The sequence below is a fragment of the Mobula birostris genome, chromosome 32, assembly GCF_030028105.1.
Source record: "Mobula birostris isolate sMobBir1 chromosome 32, sMobBir1.hap1, whole genome shotgun sequence".
Taxonomy (NCBI): domain Eukaryota; kingdom Metazoa; phylum Chordata; class Chondrichthyes; order Myliobatiformes; family Myliobatidae; genus Mobula; species Mobula birostris.
In genome coordinates, this window is record NC_092401.1 from 5,152,073 (window position 1) to 5,169,705 (window position 17,633).

Sequence of the window (17,633 nt, forward strand, 5' to 3'; positions counted from 1 at the left end):
AACTTTGGCCAGCCCCTCTTTCATGCCATTGTAGTGCCACTGTACCCCACTGTAATACTGACTCATCTGATTATAACTTCTCCCTCTCAAACTTCAGGATGAATTCTATCATATTATGCTCACTGCCTCAGTTCACTAATCAAATCTGTTCCCAAATTTAGAACAGAGATGAGGAGGAATATCTTTAGCCAGGGGATGATGAATCTGGAATTCATTGCTGTGGAGGACAAATCACTGGGTATGTTTTAAGTGGAGGCTAATAGGTTCTTGATTAGTAAGGGTGGCAAAGTTTATGGGGAGAAGTCAGGAGAGTGGGTTTAGAAGCAAAATAAATCAGCCATGATTGAATAGCAGAGCAGACTCAATGGGCCAAATAGCCTAATTCTGCTCCTATGTCTTATGGTCTTATGGTTTTAATATTGATGTGGCAGTTCAACCAGTGAGTACCAGAAGGCTTGTACAATATTGGGAGGCAGTCTGTATTTCAGCTAGTATGTCATCACCTACATTTTCCAATTGTCATGATTCAGTGGCTCAGGCCAGGGCAGTGTCTGGGGCCGGCCTTGTTTTTGTGACATTCTGATGAGACACCAATATAGTTTTGTAACATCTCAAAGTCACGATAAGCCTTGACAACACAATGCAACTTTAAATTTATGTATTATGAATTTAAGCTGTTTCCAGCACAGGGCTTGTGAAGAGATTTTTTTGTTTTTGTTTTTGTTAAAATGAAACAGTCTCCCAGAAGGCATATGACGAAGAAACAACAGCAAGTTTGACACACAATGGCAGATACTGGTGGACAAGGACGAGACCCCAGCAAAGAACTGCAGGTGCATCACGAATAAGGTAAGAAGGGAAGCTTTTATCTCAAATGCAAAACCATTTATAATTCAGTCCACTGATAAGTCTGGAGAAGGCAAGAGGGAATTTTGTCAAAAAAAACCTTGCATTGTCAAATTGATTTTCAACCATTGATCAATTTCTTTCTCTGCTAGTTCACACAATAGGGCAGATGCACTGCATTTGTATATCTACCAGTTTCCAAAGTTTGGGTCCACTGGCTCTAACAATTATGGAAATGGGGTAGGATTGCAGCTGTTACTCGATCATATGTTTAGCGCAAGCAAATAAGGAAGGCTTATATTTTACTCAAATTTACTCAACACTGATTTCTTCTAATTCTTGATAACTCTTTGGTTTTAAACCTCCACCCTGTGTCTCTCCTCTGCCAAAATAATAATTCCTTTTTACACCAGAAGAAAATGAATTGAATGATCTCTCTCCCTCTGTCTGGAGCATTTGGTGCAAGCAGCTGGTTGGAATTTAAATCTATCATGAGCCCCATATGCCTACAGCAGGCAATGTTCACAATGACAACTAGATGAATTGCCAAAGCAGCTAGAACTGTGGAATCAGAACCACTGTTTGGGGAGGAGCAGAGGAAATTCACAAGGATCAAAGAGCTAAATGCTATAGATGCTGGAAATCTGAAAAAAATACAGAAGTACTCATGCAGAATCTGTAGAGGGAGGAATAAAATGAATACTTCATGTCAAAGACCAGTTATTAGTGCCCAGTGTAGTTGTAAACTGAACATGTTTTAAACTGCGGAGAAAGGAGAGGGGTGGAGAGAGGGTAGTGAAGGCTTGTTAACTACAGCTTATCTGATCTGTTATGTGATTCTCTCTCCACAGATGTTGGCTAACCTGTTGAGTATTTCTAAAGATACAAAGATCCAACACGCATTTTTTCTCTCTCTGTCACAAGAGTCATAAAGCACAGTTACAAAACTCAAGTATATCAACCCTGACTGGCCAAACAAAACAGTTACAGAAATAGCAATCAAGAATCCTTCTATATCTGTATGTGATGGTATTCCTGAGTCTCCACCAGGACTTGCATGGCCGACAGTAGTGAAAATCAAGAGGAAGCTACTGGCTAGATGAAGGAAGACCTGAACACCATCAAGACCACCACCTAAATGTCAGTGGTAAGTAAGTAAGCAAGCACAGATACAAATCTTTTGGCTGACCATCAATCAACTGTCTATATTAATCCATAAACTAGGACTTGATCCATATGCCTTGGCAATTCAAATGCTTATCTAAATACTTCCTACATGTGAAAGTACCCACTTCCATTCTCCTCAGGCAGTGTGTTACACATTCCAACCATACTCTGGGAGAAAAAGATTCTCAGATCCTCAGATCCCTTCTCCACCTCTCACCCCTTACCCTAATATTATGTCCCCTAAGTTTTGACTCCTGTTATAGGAAAAGGTTTCTTACAGTTTTACAGTTTACAAATCAGCTGTGATTTATAAATCTTCACTACTCTCTCTGCAACTTAAAGCATGTTCAATTTCTAATTGTTCCCAATTCTAATGAAAGGACTTTGACCTGAAGTGTTAACTTCACAGATGGTGCCTGACCTGCTGAGTTTTTTTCAGTTTTTATTGGAGATAGAAGGATGTCACTAAGGATGGGGAAGTTACTTGCGGAACAGACTGTTCAAACTGTGATTGTTTTCTTTGGAGCAGAGGATGTGGAGAAAGAATTAACTGGTTTAGACAGAATGGAAGATGAAGGCCCATTTCCATGGCAGAACTCAATCAATACCCAGACGGCTTAAATTCATGGTAATTCTAGAAAAAGTACTTTCACTCCCTGGTGGAGGCAGCAACTCTCATCATATTTCAAAAGAGCACTTCAGGCCTTGTTTAATTTGCAAGACTGCAGACCAAGAGCTGGGAAGTGGCAGGAGACTCAATGCCACCTTTAGTGGCAATGTGACATGAGGGGTCAAACAGAAAATGGACTGTTTCCTCAGATTCTACTCATTCCACAATCTATTTTATACTAGATGTGGTTGCAAAGTAAACATTGACAGATTTATTCTATAGTTTGTCTCTTTTCTGGACACATGGAGAGGGCTTTGTTATTATTCCTTTCACTCATCCAGACACGTCCTCCTCCACGGTGGAGATAGTGGCTCCTATCTGAGTAGTGGTGGTCTTTCCATGTTTCCTTCTCTGAACTAAAATGAAGATAAACCAATTGGCATTGTGCTGTAGACACATGCCCATCTGGGGATGTTGGTTCTCTCATTCATCCCATTACCAGAAGGTGAAGGGACAACCCACCAGAAGCTAATTGGCTGAATGGCCTTATTGTGTGCTATACTGTTCTGTGTTCTAAGATTTACGAATGTGTTGGACATCGAATTATAGAGCTGTAAGCAGAGAAAATAGGCCCTTCAGTCCAACCTGTCCATGTCGACCATGTCTGGCACTGGAAAATTAAATCACCAGTTTTCATAACCAGTCCCGGCCACCTCCTGAGTCTTCAGCTATCGTAACTGCCCAGAATAGTTAAGCAAGGGCAGCATGGTGCTTGTTCAAAGAAAACACAGTGCACCAATGGAGGGAGATATTGTACCTTTGGAAGCAACATTTTCATTAATCCTAAGACTTTGTGCACACACAGAGTACACTTGCTCCCTGGGACCTCATCAACATCAATGCTGCAGCACTGCATTAAGTGGGATTGTTGATTGAGAATAGGAGCAAGTGTTCTGACAGGAGGGAGATGAGTTCATGAAATAGGGTTCTCTAGCGGTCTGTTGAAAATGTTTAAGGAAGTGTCTGAAGTTTTTTAAAGTTTATCGAGTGGACTGTGTTCTACCATAAACTGGCAGCACTTTCTGAAAGGGAGAGCAGGGAGACTGCAGAGAGTATACTTACTGCGTTCCACTGCACACTACGTGCAGACCCGCTCAACCACGGAACTTGTGAGGCTAGAACAGATTTTTAAGGAAAATATCTTATCAGGAAAAGTGTTGCTCAAGCCACCTGCAGTTTAAGGCCTGGAATGACAAAATTCTCAACCAACTCACCTGATCATTTGCAAGATTCCTGGATAGTGAAGGGGTGGGGACAGAGAGATCTCACCCTCTTCAAGGAAGGAGTCTTTGAACAACCTTGTGGGCCAAGGGGTCTTTTCCTGTGCTGTACTGTTCTATGATCTGTGAAAAAGCACTTTTAACCAGGTACTCAAGAAGGCGCTGCAGATTGCTAGAGCCACTCGCCTACAATTGCATCACTTGGATCTGAGCTGGGGACACTACAGACTGTTCAACAACTCCCAAGTAGGTGCTGGGTATGAAGATAAACTGCTTCTGGCACATCTGTCTATGTGGCTTGCTATTTCTGTTCCCATCTCCTAGAATCCTACACCAGAAGTAAACTTGCTTCAGACTCAGACTTACCGGGCAGCTGGGTCGTATTCAGCCCAGACCCTGACATACTCATCCAGGTGATGGGGGCCCAGGATGGACGAGTCCCTTGTCAAATATTCAAAGTTGTCCATGATGACAGCAACAAAAAGGTTCAACATCTGATGTAGGAAACAGCAAAAAAAAAAGCACAAAACTTCATTTTAAACACAAGAGATTCTGCAGATGCTGGAATCTTGAGCGATACACACAATGCTGGAGAAACTCAGTAAGTCGGGCAGCATCTATGGAGGAAATAATCAATTTGGCATTTTGGATCCAAAACATCAACTATTTATTCTTCTCCATAGATGATGCCTGAATTGCTGAGTTCCTCTAGTATTTTGTGTGTGTTGTTCAAATCTTTAATTTTTTTCCCTGTACTGCACTTCCTCCATAAATATAACGCTGCATGTTTTTCTGTTTACTTCCTCAATGTGGGATGATCTGGATGGCACACAAGCAAAAGTTTTTCACTGCATCTCAGTACCTGTAACAATGATTAACCAATACTAACTGAAGGACTGTCAGTACTTTAATGAGTTACTTCACAGCGAAGTGTAAAAGGTGGGGCAGCCAGAAGCCTGGGTCTGATCCAGGCCCCTAGTGCTGTCTGTGTGGAGCCTGCACGTTCCTTCTGTGACCATATGGGTTTCTCCATGGTGCTCCAACTTCCTCCCACATCCCAAAGATGTGCTGGTGGGCTAACCATTCACTGTCAATTGACCGTTAGAGGAACTAAGACAAAAGAATGAAAAGGGAGTTGATGGGCATGTGGGGTGGGGGGAAGGGAGGGGGTAACACAGACATAATGAGTTTCTGGAATGGGGCTGATTTGAGTGTTCTGATGGGAGCTGATAGGGACCTAATGGGCTGAATGGCCCCCTACTGTGTCATAATATACTCAGTGGCAACTTTATTGGGTACTTCCTGTGGCCACTGAGCATATGTTTGTGGTTTTCTGCTGCTGTAGTCCATCCACTTCAAGATTCATTTCAGAGATGTTTCTTTGCACAGTTGTAACACGTGGTTATTTGAGTTACCGTCGCCTTCCTGTCAGATTGAACCAGTCTGGCCATCCTTCTCTGACCTCTCTCATTAACAAGGTGTTTTTGATCCCTTAACCACGTGGCCAAGTGGTTAAGGTGTTCGTCTAGTGATCTGAAGGTCGCCAGTTCGAGCCTCAGCTGTGGCAGCGTTTTTGTGTCCTTGAGCAAGGCACTTAACCACACATTGCTCTAGTGTCTGTGTGAGGAGTGGTGCCCCACACAGGCTTCCAATCTGCGCCTTGTAAGGCATGAAAATGCCCGACGCAGGCCTCTCATGGTCTGAGTCAAAATCCCCTCCCCCTTCGGTCCCAGAACTGACACTCACTGGCTTTTGTTTTTGTTATTCACACCATTCTTTGTAAACACTAGAGTCTGTTATGCATGAAAATACCAGGAGGTCAGCAGTTTGTGAGATACTTGGGTCTATGGGTTGTGTGTTGAAGTCCCCCTCCAGTGACTGGAGCATTAAGATCTAAGCTGACACAATGCCACACTGAGGAGGGGTTGTACTGTTGCTGATGCTATCCCTTGGAAGAAATGTGAAACCCAGGCCTTGTGTGGTCTCTCAGGTGAATGTAGATGATCCCATTTCACTATTTCAGAAAAGAAGGCCGCGGGTTCTCCCTGGTGTTTGGGCCAACACCCAGTGCTCAATCAATATCACTGAAATAGATGGTCTGTCCCTGATCACACTGCTGTTTGGGGGCTGGAATCTTCCTGTGCACAAAATGGCTGCAGGCTTTCCTCAACCGCAGCAGTGGCAGTACTTGAAAGGATTCCATATTCTTTTGAAGGGGCATAAAACCCAAAGTGGAAATGTAATATTTACGGTTGAAAAAAATCAAGGTGAATGAAAATGTCAAGAAAATCGTGTAATTTCTTTTGGAAAATGGGAACTGATGCAGAGAAACATGGCGGCAATCACTTTTGTTAGCTCTGTAGGTCCAAGGTAGAAACTGAGAGGATAAGAAACCAATGGAAAGGCACAAAGGGTGCAGAACCTAAGATGAAATTGAATGACAGATTTTCTGTATGTCAAGGAGCATGGAGACAGGCCCTTCATCTCTGCACTGACCCACTTTATACTCTGTCCAATAACCCCAGGATCTATTCCATACCTACACACTCTTGGGGAAATTTACACCAGCCAACCAACCTACAAGCCTTCAAGTCTTTAGGATGCAGGAGGAAACAGGAGTACCCAAAGGACCCCCCCCCCCACAGTAACAGAGCAAACACACAAACTGTACACAAGCAGCATTGGGCATCAGTATTAAATCCAACTTGCTGGAAACAATTCTACTAGCTCTACCACTGTGCTAAACTTGCACATATTTTGAGTGGTGGCTATGAAGTCAGCCACATTATATAAAACTCTTGATTTATATGGTTATAAAATTTTAATTTTTATCTAACTGTGTAACCCAGGCTATGCTGCATCTGTTAATGGGCATGATCCAATTTGTGATGAACACAGGAGCAGCAACGTGCTCTGCTTCCAATCTGAGCCAAACCACCTCTCTTTACAGAGCCTGGTGATTCCGGATACAGCTGGAGCCATCGTGCCCATGTCCAGTTTAGTGAGGGCACCCAGTCCGCAGCTTCCCAGAACTCCTAGTCTCAAGCAATCCGCAGGCTCGGAGTAGCCCAGAATATAGACATGTATCAGCACATCTCCAAATTTAGATATTGGGGCAGACATGTATATGGAAGTACTTACCAGGAAAGAGCAGAGAAAAATAAAGGAGACAAAGTAGAAATAGGCAAATTCGTTGCCACACTCGTTCCCTACAATGCCAGATCGAGGGTCGCATGGTTTGCCACCTAAGCATGATAACATGATGCTGTGCCACGCCTCTCCTGTCGCACTCCTGAAACACATGGAGATATGTTAACTCCTACTGGTCTTTCCTTCCAATTGGGTGGGTATATATATCACACATACATGCGTACATACACTCACACTCACACACTCCTGAACAAATCTGAACATTTCTACCCAGAAAGAACTTCAAACAGTTTACTCCTCAGATTTGATTGTGACTTGGGGATTTTGTAATCAAACTGCAGGATGTGTAGGAGGATCCTGATGAAGGTTATTGGTCTGAAATGTCGACTGTTTATTCGCCTCTATAGCTGACTGCGCTGCTGAGTTCTTCCAGCATTTTGTGTGTGATGCTCAAGATTTCCAGCATCTGCAGAATCTCTTGTAGACGAGGTATTTCTTCACCCAGAGGGTGAAGATGGTCTGGCACTGGCAGCCTGAATGGGTGGATGGATGCAGAAATGCTCACCAAATTTAAAAGGTGGACCACAAGTGGCAACAAAAGGCACCTGTGCAGCTTAATACTCTTCCTAGCACACTGTCCGCGGCATTCTGGGTTATCGAACATCGAGATCTTGTGAGGGTGCGTTTTAAAAGTTGCTGGAGAAACTCAGAGGGTCAGGTGGCATCTGTGGAGGGAAATGGACAGAGGATGTTTTGAGTATAGACCCTTCATCTGGACTGCAGACAAGTCCAGATGAGAAGTCTCGACCCAAAACACTGATTGTCACCACTTCCCTCCACAGACGCAGCTTGACATGCTGAGTTCCTCCAGAGGTTTGTATTTTACTACAGATTCCAACATCTACAGTCCCTGGTGAATCTACATTTTGGATGTGGTGTGGGCTTGTGTCGGGTAGAAAGATCCACCTCACTTTGAGTGAAAAATAATCCCTTCTCAGCTCTCATCTACACATATTTCACAAGCTTCCAAAACTGTAACCAAGTCCTGGAATAAACAATTTAAAGTCCTGCTGGGTTAGAACATCTACCCATGCAGCAATACCTGCTGTGAACTCACTCATGGATCATTGGGTAAATATAGTGTGTAGCATCACAGAAATGCAAACACAAACAAGGAGAAATCCAAGAAACACACACAAAATGCTGGAGGAATGCAGCAGGCCTGACAGCATCTGTGGAAGAGTAAACAGTCAACGTTTTGGGCTGAGACTCTTCATCAGGACTGGAGAAACAAGATGAGAAGTCAGAGTAAGAAGGTGGGACAGGAAAAAATACAAGGTGGTAGGTGATAGGTGAAACTGGGAGAGGGGGAGGGGTGAGGTAAAGAGCTGGGAAGTCAATTGGTGAAAGAGATAGAGGGCTGGAGAAGGGGGTAATCTGATAGGAGAGGTGAGAAGGCCATGTAAGAAAGGGAAGGAGCACCAAAGGGATGTGATGGACAGGTAAGGAAATAAGGTGAGAGATGGAAATGGGAATACAAGCATCCATTTATGCTTCTAACATTCCCATTAATTCTCCCCCTCACTAGGGGCAAATTACATCAGTCAATTAACCAACCAACCAACCTGCATGCCTTTGGAATGTGGGAGGAAACCAGAGCACCCAGAGGAAATACAGATAGTCACAGGGAGAACGTGCAAATCCCACACAGTGTTAGGATTAACCGTGTCGCTGGAGCTGTGCAGTAATGTCTCTGCTAATCGCACCACTGTGCTGCCTTGCTGTGTTAGATCAGTAACTCTCTTCCTCTGTCTCTGGCCAGGGTTAGTAGAGAAAGTTCCTTTATTTCCGGGCAAGTGATTCACTAACCCTTACTGGTGGCTCAGGCAGTTCTCAGTGTGATCCACAGTTGCTTCTGAGTTGGGGAGTTTCTTCACCCATTCCAAACAGGTCTCAGCTATCACACTATGTGGTACTGAGGAATTGTCACACTGCTACAGGTGCTGTGTTCTAGGTCAGTTATTAAGCCAAGACCCTGTCTGCTGTCAAGAGGATTTAAAGGGTTCCACAGTGCACTGTTCTGACCACGACCTACGGTATGTTCAGTCTTCTACCACTGCAGGCCAATAGCACACTACTGTGTGTGGGAACTTGACTTATGCATATTTGATATTACATTTCCTACATCACACCAGAGACTACTATAGTTCCAAATTACTTTGTTGACTGTGAAATATTTGGTGCTCCTACAGAAATGTAAGTTGTCCTTCTTTCAGCCTTTGAGCTGTGATGCACCCCACCACATCGTACACATGTCCCCCAATTATAAATTGTCTGTTTCAGGCAAAATAGGTAGTGCTGCTGCCTCAGAGCTCCAAGAGTCTGGGTTCAATCCTAATCTCTGTTACTGTCCATGTGGAGGTTGCACATTCTGGTTTGGATTTTCCTTGGCTGCACCCATATCCCAAAGATGTGCAAGTTGGTAGATTAATCAGCAGTGTAGTGGATGAATGGGGAATTGAGGAAGGAGGTGAGAAAGAACAGGCAACGGAATTGGGGAAATGAGATCACTCTAAGAGCTGCAATGCACTCAATGGGTCAAATGCCCTCCTATGTCATGGGAACACAAGGGAACACCTACCCCTATCACCTCCATTACCAGCCCTCCATTTCAAGCTAGAAATGAATGTTAAAAGTGGAGAGGTTTGTATTCACTGGGATCGGGGGATTCCCAACCTTTTTTATGCCATGGACCTCCATCGTTAACTGAGGAGGAAAATAGACCCCAGTTTGGAACACCTGGCTGGGAAGCATGTTAATGCTTTGTGTCTGTGAGTCACCAGAGTCTTGGACAGGAGGGGTAAATGCTGGAGAGAAAGCTGGTGACCAGAGAAACATTCAGGCATCAGAAAAAAGCAAGAGAAAGACAAATAATTAATCAAGTTACTGCTACACACCGGAAAAGAAGGATCAAGGCCTGGAGGAATGTCCTGAAGTTGTTGTGATGGTTGATCTCACTATCTTCATCATCGTCCACAGCAATATTTCCAAACACCTACAAAATCAAACAACAGCCTAAGATTTTGAACACCTCATTAGATTCTAAGACTGGGACGTCTTTCCATAGCAGGAGAAAGAGGAAAGAAAAGTTCTGCCAGCAGGACACAGCGCTGGATTATCACACACCTATACCCAACAGAGAGTGACTCTCCACACAGTGAGGCTAGAAGAGAACAGAGTCCGCACTGAACCTCAGACCCTCAGACCCACTGTTACTCAACGGGATAAAGACTGCAAGTCTTCAATATTTTAGGTTCGAGAGAGAGTAATGGGTGGTTGCAAGCTGGGGTTGTAAGTGAAAGGAAGATGAGTAGATATGTTCTGGTTAGTTGTGCAGGGATACATGATGGAGAATGGGATTCAGTCTGGTGATATGTGAAGTAGTGAGCCTGGGAAAGCAAGAAAACAATATACATCAATTGGTAGGATATTGTAGAGGAACAGAGAGAATGTATTGTATGCAGATCCTTGAAGACAGTAGGACAGATAGATAAGGGAGGTTAAGAAAATGTGTGGGTGAAATTCATGCTCAAATTGTACCAAACATTAGTTGGGCCACAGCACCATATTCTACAGGAATTTAAGGCTGTTTGCCTTTAAGTCACGAATTGTTTCTAACTCAGTGGTGCAAGTAAGTCTATCTCTGTAGCCCTAACCCATCACTTCTGGGGAGCTTGGTGACTGATCATTGCTGAACGGGAAAGATGGGTCAGGGGAGGAGTAGGTGAAGTTGGCTATGCTGTTACATGGTCAATTTTGCCCCAGTGTCCAGTGATATCTACTATGAGTGGCTACAGTGGAAGCCATGACCAACCATTGGACAACACTGACCATTCCAGCACGTCTGGTGTGTTTATCCATACATCATTTACCTGACAACTTGATGGGTAGAACACGGTCCAAGGTTCCATGTTCTTTACAAACACTAATGAAAATAGCAACTTATCTGCATTGTGGATACTCATATTTGGAAATAGAATTGGATTATTCTTGTCACATGTACCAGGGTGGAAAGGTTGTTTTACATGCTATTCATATAGATCAAATCATTGTAAGAGGTTGCCGTTTTTGAATCAAGGCCACGGTGTTTGAGTGGTTGCTGAGATTTATGTGATTATTGATGTGGACTACAGCTCAAACTAACTGTAGTTCATACTTCACCATTCAAGGCCCAAAAAGCCCTTCCAGGTGAGGCGATGCTTCACCTGTGAGTCTGTTGGGGTCATAAACTGTATCCAGTGTTCCTGATGTGGCCTCCTGTATATCGGAGAAACCTGACATAGATTGAGAGACCGCTTTGCTGAGCACCTACACTCCGTCCGCCAGAAGAAGCAGGATCTCCCAGTGGCCATCCATTTTAATTCCACTTCCCATTCCCATACCAATATGTCAATCCATGGCTTCCTATACCGTCGCGATGAAGCCACACTTGGGTTGGAGGAACAATACCTTATATTTCGTCTGGGTAGCCTCCAACCTGATGGCATGAACATCAATTTCTCGAATTTTTGGTAATACATCCCCACCCCCACATCTTTCTTCCATGGCCTTCTGTTCTCTTCTATCAGAGGCCCCCTGTATCTCCTTCACCAATCAACTTCCCAGCTCTTTACTTCATCCCTCCCCCTCCTAGTTTCACCTATTACCTTGTGTTTTTCTCTCTCCCCTCCCCCACCTTTTAAATCTCATCTTTTTTTCTCCAGTCCTGCTGAAGGGTCTTGGCCTGAAATGTCGACTGTATCCTTTTCCATAGCTGCTGCCTGGCCTGCTGAGTTCCTCCAGCATTTTGTGTGTGTTGCTTGTAGTTCATATTGGTCTCCTTCGGTTTTGTGTTTTCTTTCTTGTTGCCAGTTGGCATGTTGGGGGTTTGGGGTTTGATATCCTTTTTGCTGTTTTTCGGGTGGGCGATATTATGTATGTGTGAGAGAGGGGGTTGGGGGGGGGTCAATGTTCTTGATTGCTGTTTTTCCGTGTGGGTGATCTGTTAGTTTTTGTTTGGAGGAGAGGGTTGGGGGTTTGGGGTTTGAGAGTTTCTGTTTTTTTTCTGTTTTTTGTGTGTTGGGATAACGGGATTGATGTCTTTCTTTCAATGCCTTTCATTGTTTTTCTTTGTTTTGTGGCTATCTGGCTAAGATGAATCTCAGAGTTGTTATACTGCATACATACTTTGATAATAAAATGAACCTTTGAAATTATTACACAGTACTTTGAGGAAGTACAAAGTAAGGCAATAACAGACGCAGAATAAAGTGCAATAGCTACAGAGGAAATGCAGAGCAGGTAGACAATAAGATATAAAATCATAACGAGGTAGATTGTGAAGTCAACAGTCTATCTTGTACTAGGGAACCATTCAATAGTCTGATAACAGTGGTGAAAACAACTTGCTGATGAATTACTTCAAGATTTAACATCAACCCATTTACAGTGAAACTCCACTAATCCACTACACTTGGAACATTCATGGAATTGGACTGGCAAATTTTCTGGATCAAAGCAGCACACATAAAATGCTGAAGGAAGTCAGCAGTCAGGCAGCATCTATGGAAGTGAATAAACAGTTGACGTTTTGGACCGAAACTTTTCTTCAGGGCTATTGGATGTTACTTCATGGAAGAAATTTCAGAAACTTTGCTCCAGAGAAAACAATCCAAATACGGCTAATGCTCTCTAATCTAGGCAACCCCTTTTCCAAATCTTCTCATCCTTCCTGTACTGTGGTGTTATATTATACAGTTAATGGAAGGGCCCTGGGGTGTGCTAATGAACAGAGGGACCTGCATAGTTCGCTGAAAGTGGTGTCACAGGTAGATATGGTGCTAAAGAAGGCGTATGGCATTCATCATTTAGGGCATTGAGTATAGGAGTTGGGAAGTCCTGATGCAGTTATACAAGATGTAGGTGAGGCTGCACTTGGGAGTATTATGAACAGTTTTTGTCACCCTGTTATAGGAAAGATGTTTTTCAACTAGAAGCAGTGCAGAAAGGATTTACAAGGATGTTCCCAGGTGTTGGGGGCCTGAGTTGTAAGGAGAGGTTGCATAGATTAGGACTGTATTTCCTGGAACACAGGAGACTGAAGGGTGACCTGTTACAAGTATAAAACATCATGAGGGGCAAAGACAGGGTGAAAGAACATAGTTTATTACCCCAGTGGGGGCAGGGGGGAATGCTAAAAACAAGAGGGCATTGGTTTAAGATCAAGGGTGAGACATTTGAAAGGGACATCAGGGGTAACTTGTGCATTTGGAATGAGCTGCCAGGAATAGTGTTTGAGGCAGGTACAGTAGCAACATTTAAAAACCATCTAGATGAGTACATGGATAGGAGAGGTTGAGGGGGCTATGGGTCAAACGGGGATAGGTGGGACTCACTTACTGGGCAACACAGTCGGCATGGATGAGTTGGACAAAAAAGCCTATTTCCATTCTGTTACGGCTCTATGACCAGAACTGTACTCAAAACTTGAAGAATGTTTACTCTGGATCGAAATATCTGGAATTTCCTCTGACTAACTTGGCTGCTCTGAAGGTCTCAGTCCGTATCACAAAGCTTCATTAGCTGGCTACAGACCCCAGTCATCACCCTGGCATGGGATCTCAACCAACCAACATCATGTTTTGGACCCTTAGAGCTCATATTGATGGAATCACCAATGTGCGTGGTTCCATTTCTACCACTGTGCCCAGGCTTTGTTCTACCTTTGCTGCCTGCCTTAGTTTGTGCTTCTTGACTTTCTCAACGCTTCCTGATACTCAAAACTCAACCTTACAGCTTCGGGGACAGTGAAGACCTATTGCAAACCAATTTAATATTGTATGAACTAAAGCCCTGTGTGAAGTTTCAGGACGTTCTCTTTCCCCCTTTCATGTACCCACAGGTGATGAAGAGGAACCTTGACTCACCTGCATTCCAATGATGGCATAAATGAAGAACAGCATTGCGATTAGTAGACAGACGTAAGGCAAGGCCTGAAAAACAAAACCAGCCGCACAGGTAACAGTACGCCTTGGCAGAGGAACAAGGAACGACAGTAATTGGCACGGCTATGAAGCTTGTGCAGATCCTAGCGATCTGTGCATTAATCCTTGAAAGTGTTAGGGTAGGCTGAGTGAGTCGTTAATGAAACGTGGGTCCTTGGTTTCATAAATTGTGCAACGAGTACAAAAACAGGGAGGATACGTTGAACGCAAACACGAGGAATTCTGCACATTTAAATTCCACATCCCATTCCCATTCTGATATGTCTATCCACGGCCTCCTCTACTGTAAAGATGAAGCCACACTCAGGTTGGAGGAACAACACCTTATATTCCGTCTGGGTAGCCTCCAACCTGATGGAATGAACATTGACTTCTCTAACTTCTGCTAATGTCCCACCTCCCCCTCGTACCCCATCCGTTATTTATTTATATACACACATTCTTTTTCTCTCTTTTTTCTCCCTCTGTCCCTCTGACTATACTCCTTGCCCATCCTCTGGGTTCCCCCCCCCCTTTTCCTTCTCCCTAGGCCTCCTGTCCCATGATCCTCTCATATCCCTTTTGCCAATCACCTGTCCAGCTCTTGGCTCCATCCCTCCCTCTCCTGTCTTCTCCTATCATTTTGGATCTCCCCTTCCCCCTCCCACTTTCAAATCTCTTACTAGCTCTTCCTTTAGTTGGTCCTGACGAAGGGTCTCGGCCTGAAACGTCGACTGTACCTCTTTCTAGAGATGCTGCCTGGCCTTCACCAGCAACTTTGATGTGTGTTGCGAGGATACGTTGAACATTTCCAAAACACTGGCTAGTCTGTACTGGAATGTAGCATTCAATTGTAGTCACAGAGTCTTAGGAAGTGTGTGAATGTCCTAAAAAGGGCTAAACAAATATCCGGGAATGAGGGAATTCAGCAACGGAATTACACTGGAGAAGCTGGGGTTAGCTTGAGAGGAGGTCTGATAGAGGTGAACACTACCTGCTGCTGTGGTGAATGTTCATGGCAAAACGTACCAGAGTCCCAACAATTTGCAATTTTTGAGGTTACAAATCCCGTGACAAAATGATGGACAAGAGTTGTAAATGTGACAGATAGAGAGAGGCTGCTCCCAAAAACAGATGACTAAGGTGCAAAGAAGCATGGTTTTGAAATATTGAGCGACAGGTACAAAGGTAATGTGAGGGTGAACTTTTCTTTGCTCAAAGAGGAAAGAGCTGGACTTAACTTCCTGTACAGGTGGTGGAAACAGAACCAAGCAGGACATCCAGAATACATAGGCACTTGTGACAGAATAACTCACAAGAACAGGAGAAAGACCATGGAATTGGGCCCACAGGAAATCAGATTTGATTTGAGGAACCGAATGGTCTCCTGTCAAGTTTGATTCTAATTCCATTCAATTCTTCATTATCTATGTGTTATGTATCATTCGTTGGGTATACTTAAAGCAGAGGTTGATGGGTTCTTAATTAGTAATTGTATCAATAGTTAAGGGGAGAAGGGAGGAGAATGGGTTGAGGGATAATAAATCAGCCATGATGGAGTGGCAGAGAGGATTTGATGGGCCAGATGGCTTAATTCTGCTCCTATGTCTTGTGCCCTAATGGTCATTCTGGGAGCATATTTTAGGTACCAGACACAGAATTAACTGATTAAAAGTTCCTGACTCACTCAACCATTCCTATTAAAACAACTCAACAAAGAAAAAGCTTTCAAGTCAGTACTCAGGCTGAGAAAAGCGATTGGATCATTAAATTCTGAGCAATAAGGGGAAAGATTGACACAGGTGAGAAGGGGTGAAATCTGATCTGTGTGTCTGGAAAGGTGATCAAGGTGAGGGAATATGCATTAGAGAACCAAAGTTTTATTTTTCAAGAGGCTGGAAGATGATAGAGTTCAGAGGGAGTTGGGTATCCATAAAAACAAATCTCTGATAATTAGTGCAGATAGAGCTAGCAATTTGAAAGCCTGAGTGTTAGCCTTTATTGTCATCATCATGGCTTGGCTTCGCGAACGAAGATTTAAGGGGGCTGCCCACATCTGCTGCAGGTTTGCTGATGGCTGATGAGGCCAATACGGAACAGGCAGGTCTGGCCACAGCGGCTGCAAGGGAAATTCTGTTCTGGGTTTGGTGCTGCTGTGTCACGGTTCTTCCTCCTTCTCCTTTTGTCCTCAATGCCAGCCCTGCGTGCGTTCTCGAAGGAGGAGAATGATGTGTCGCCAGGCCTCGCGATCGGAGGCTAGATTAGATCACTGGCGATGGTCAATGTGACAGGCACCAAGGGATTTCTTCAGGGAGTCCTTGTACCTCTTTTTCGGTGTCCTTCTGTCACGGTGGCCAGTGGAGAGTTTGCCATACAGCACAATCTTGGGCAGGCAATGATCCTCCATCCTGGAGACGTGCCCTGCCCAGCGCAGCTGCATCTTCATCAGCATGGCCTCGATGCTGGTGATCTCCGCCTGTTCGAGGACTTTGATGTTGGTGATGAAGTCACTCCAGTGGATGTTGAGGATGGTGCAGAGGCAGCGCTGGTGGAAACGCTCAAGGAGTTGGTGGTGATGGTAGGTGACCCACGAGTCGGAGCCGTACAGAAGGGTGGTCAGTACAACGGCTCTGTACACGCTGATCTTTGTGCCTTTCTTCAAGTGCTTGTTGTTTCAGACTCTCTTATACAGCCTGCTGAATGTGCTTTTTGCCTTTGCCAGTCTGTTGTCAATCTCTTTGTTGATCTTGGCATCTGACGAGATGGTGCACCCCAGGTAGCTGAACGGGTGGACTGTCTTCAGCTCTACCTCACCGATGGTCATGTGGGGAGGTAGTAATCTTCCTGAGGTGCGGGCTGATGGAGAACTTCTGTCTTCTTCAAGCTGACTTCCAGTCCGAAGAGCTCGGCAGCCTCTGTGAAGCAGGATGTTAAATGCTGCAGGGCTGTCTCTGTCTGAGCAACAAGGGCAGCATCGTTGGCGAAGAGTAGCTCTGGGATGAGTTGCTCCAATGTCTTGGTGTGGGTCTGTATTCGCCTCAGGTTGAAGAGGCTGGTATCGGTGCAGTATCGGACGTAGACACCGTCCTCATCATCAAGGTCTTCTGTGGCCCTTTCGAACATCATGCTGAAGAAGATGGTGAAGAGAGTTGGCACGAGGACGCAGCTTGCTTTACTCCGTTGCCTATTGGGAAGAGTTCTGAGAGGTCATCGTTGTGTCTGACTTGGCAACTCTGATCTTCATGTAGCTGGATGACCATGCTGAGGAACTTTGGGGGCATCCCAGTCGTTCCACGATTTGCCACAGACCTTCCCTGCTCACGATGTCGAACACTTTGGTAAGGTCGGAAAACGTCACATACAATCCCTTGTTCTGTTCCCTACATTTCTCTTGTAGCTGCCTGAGAACAAATACCATGTCGATGGTGCTCCTGTTGGCTCTGAAGCCACACTGGCTCTCTGGGAGGTGGTGTTCTGCAATGATGGGCACCAGTTTGTTCAGGAGTACTCTTGCGAGGATTTTTCCTGGGATAGAGAGAAGAGTTATCCCCCAGTAGT

At 44.4% G+C, this 17,633-nt stretch overlaps 1 protein-coding gene across 1 annotated transcript in view; it reads right to left on the bottom strand.

Moving 5' to 3' along the window:
* Nucleotides 1–17,633, bottom strand: part of LOC140191058 (voltage-dependent P/Q-type calcium channel subunit alpha-1A-like) — a 597,550-nt gene that overhangs the window by 83,472 nt on the left and 496,445 nt on the right. Inside the window, exons 36-39 of the mRNA XM_072248133.1 lie at nucleotides 14,019–14,084; nucleotides 10,011–10,108; nucleotides 7,045–7,195; nucleotides 4,270–4,397 (exon numbers count right to left, since the gene is read on the bottom strand). Of these exons, the coding sequence (XP_072104234.1) occupies nucleotides 4,270–4,397; nucleotides 7,045–7,195; nucleotides 10,011–10,108; nucleotides 14,019–14,084 (443 nt within the window). The remainder of the gene's footprint in view (nucleotides 1–4,269; nucleotides 4,398–7,044; nucleotides 7,196–10,010; nucleotides 10,109–14,018; nucleotides 14,085–17,633) is intronic.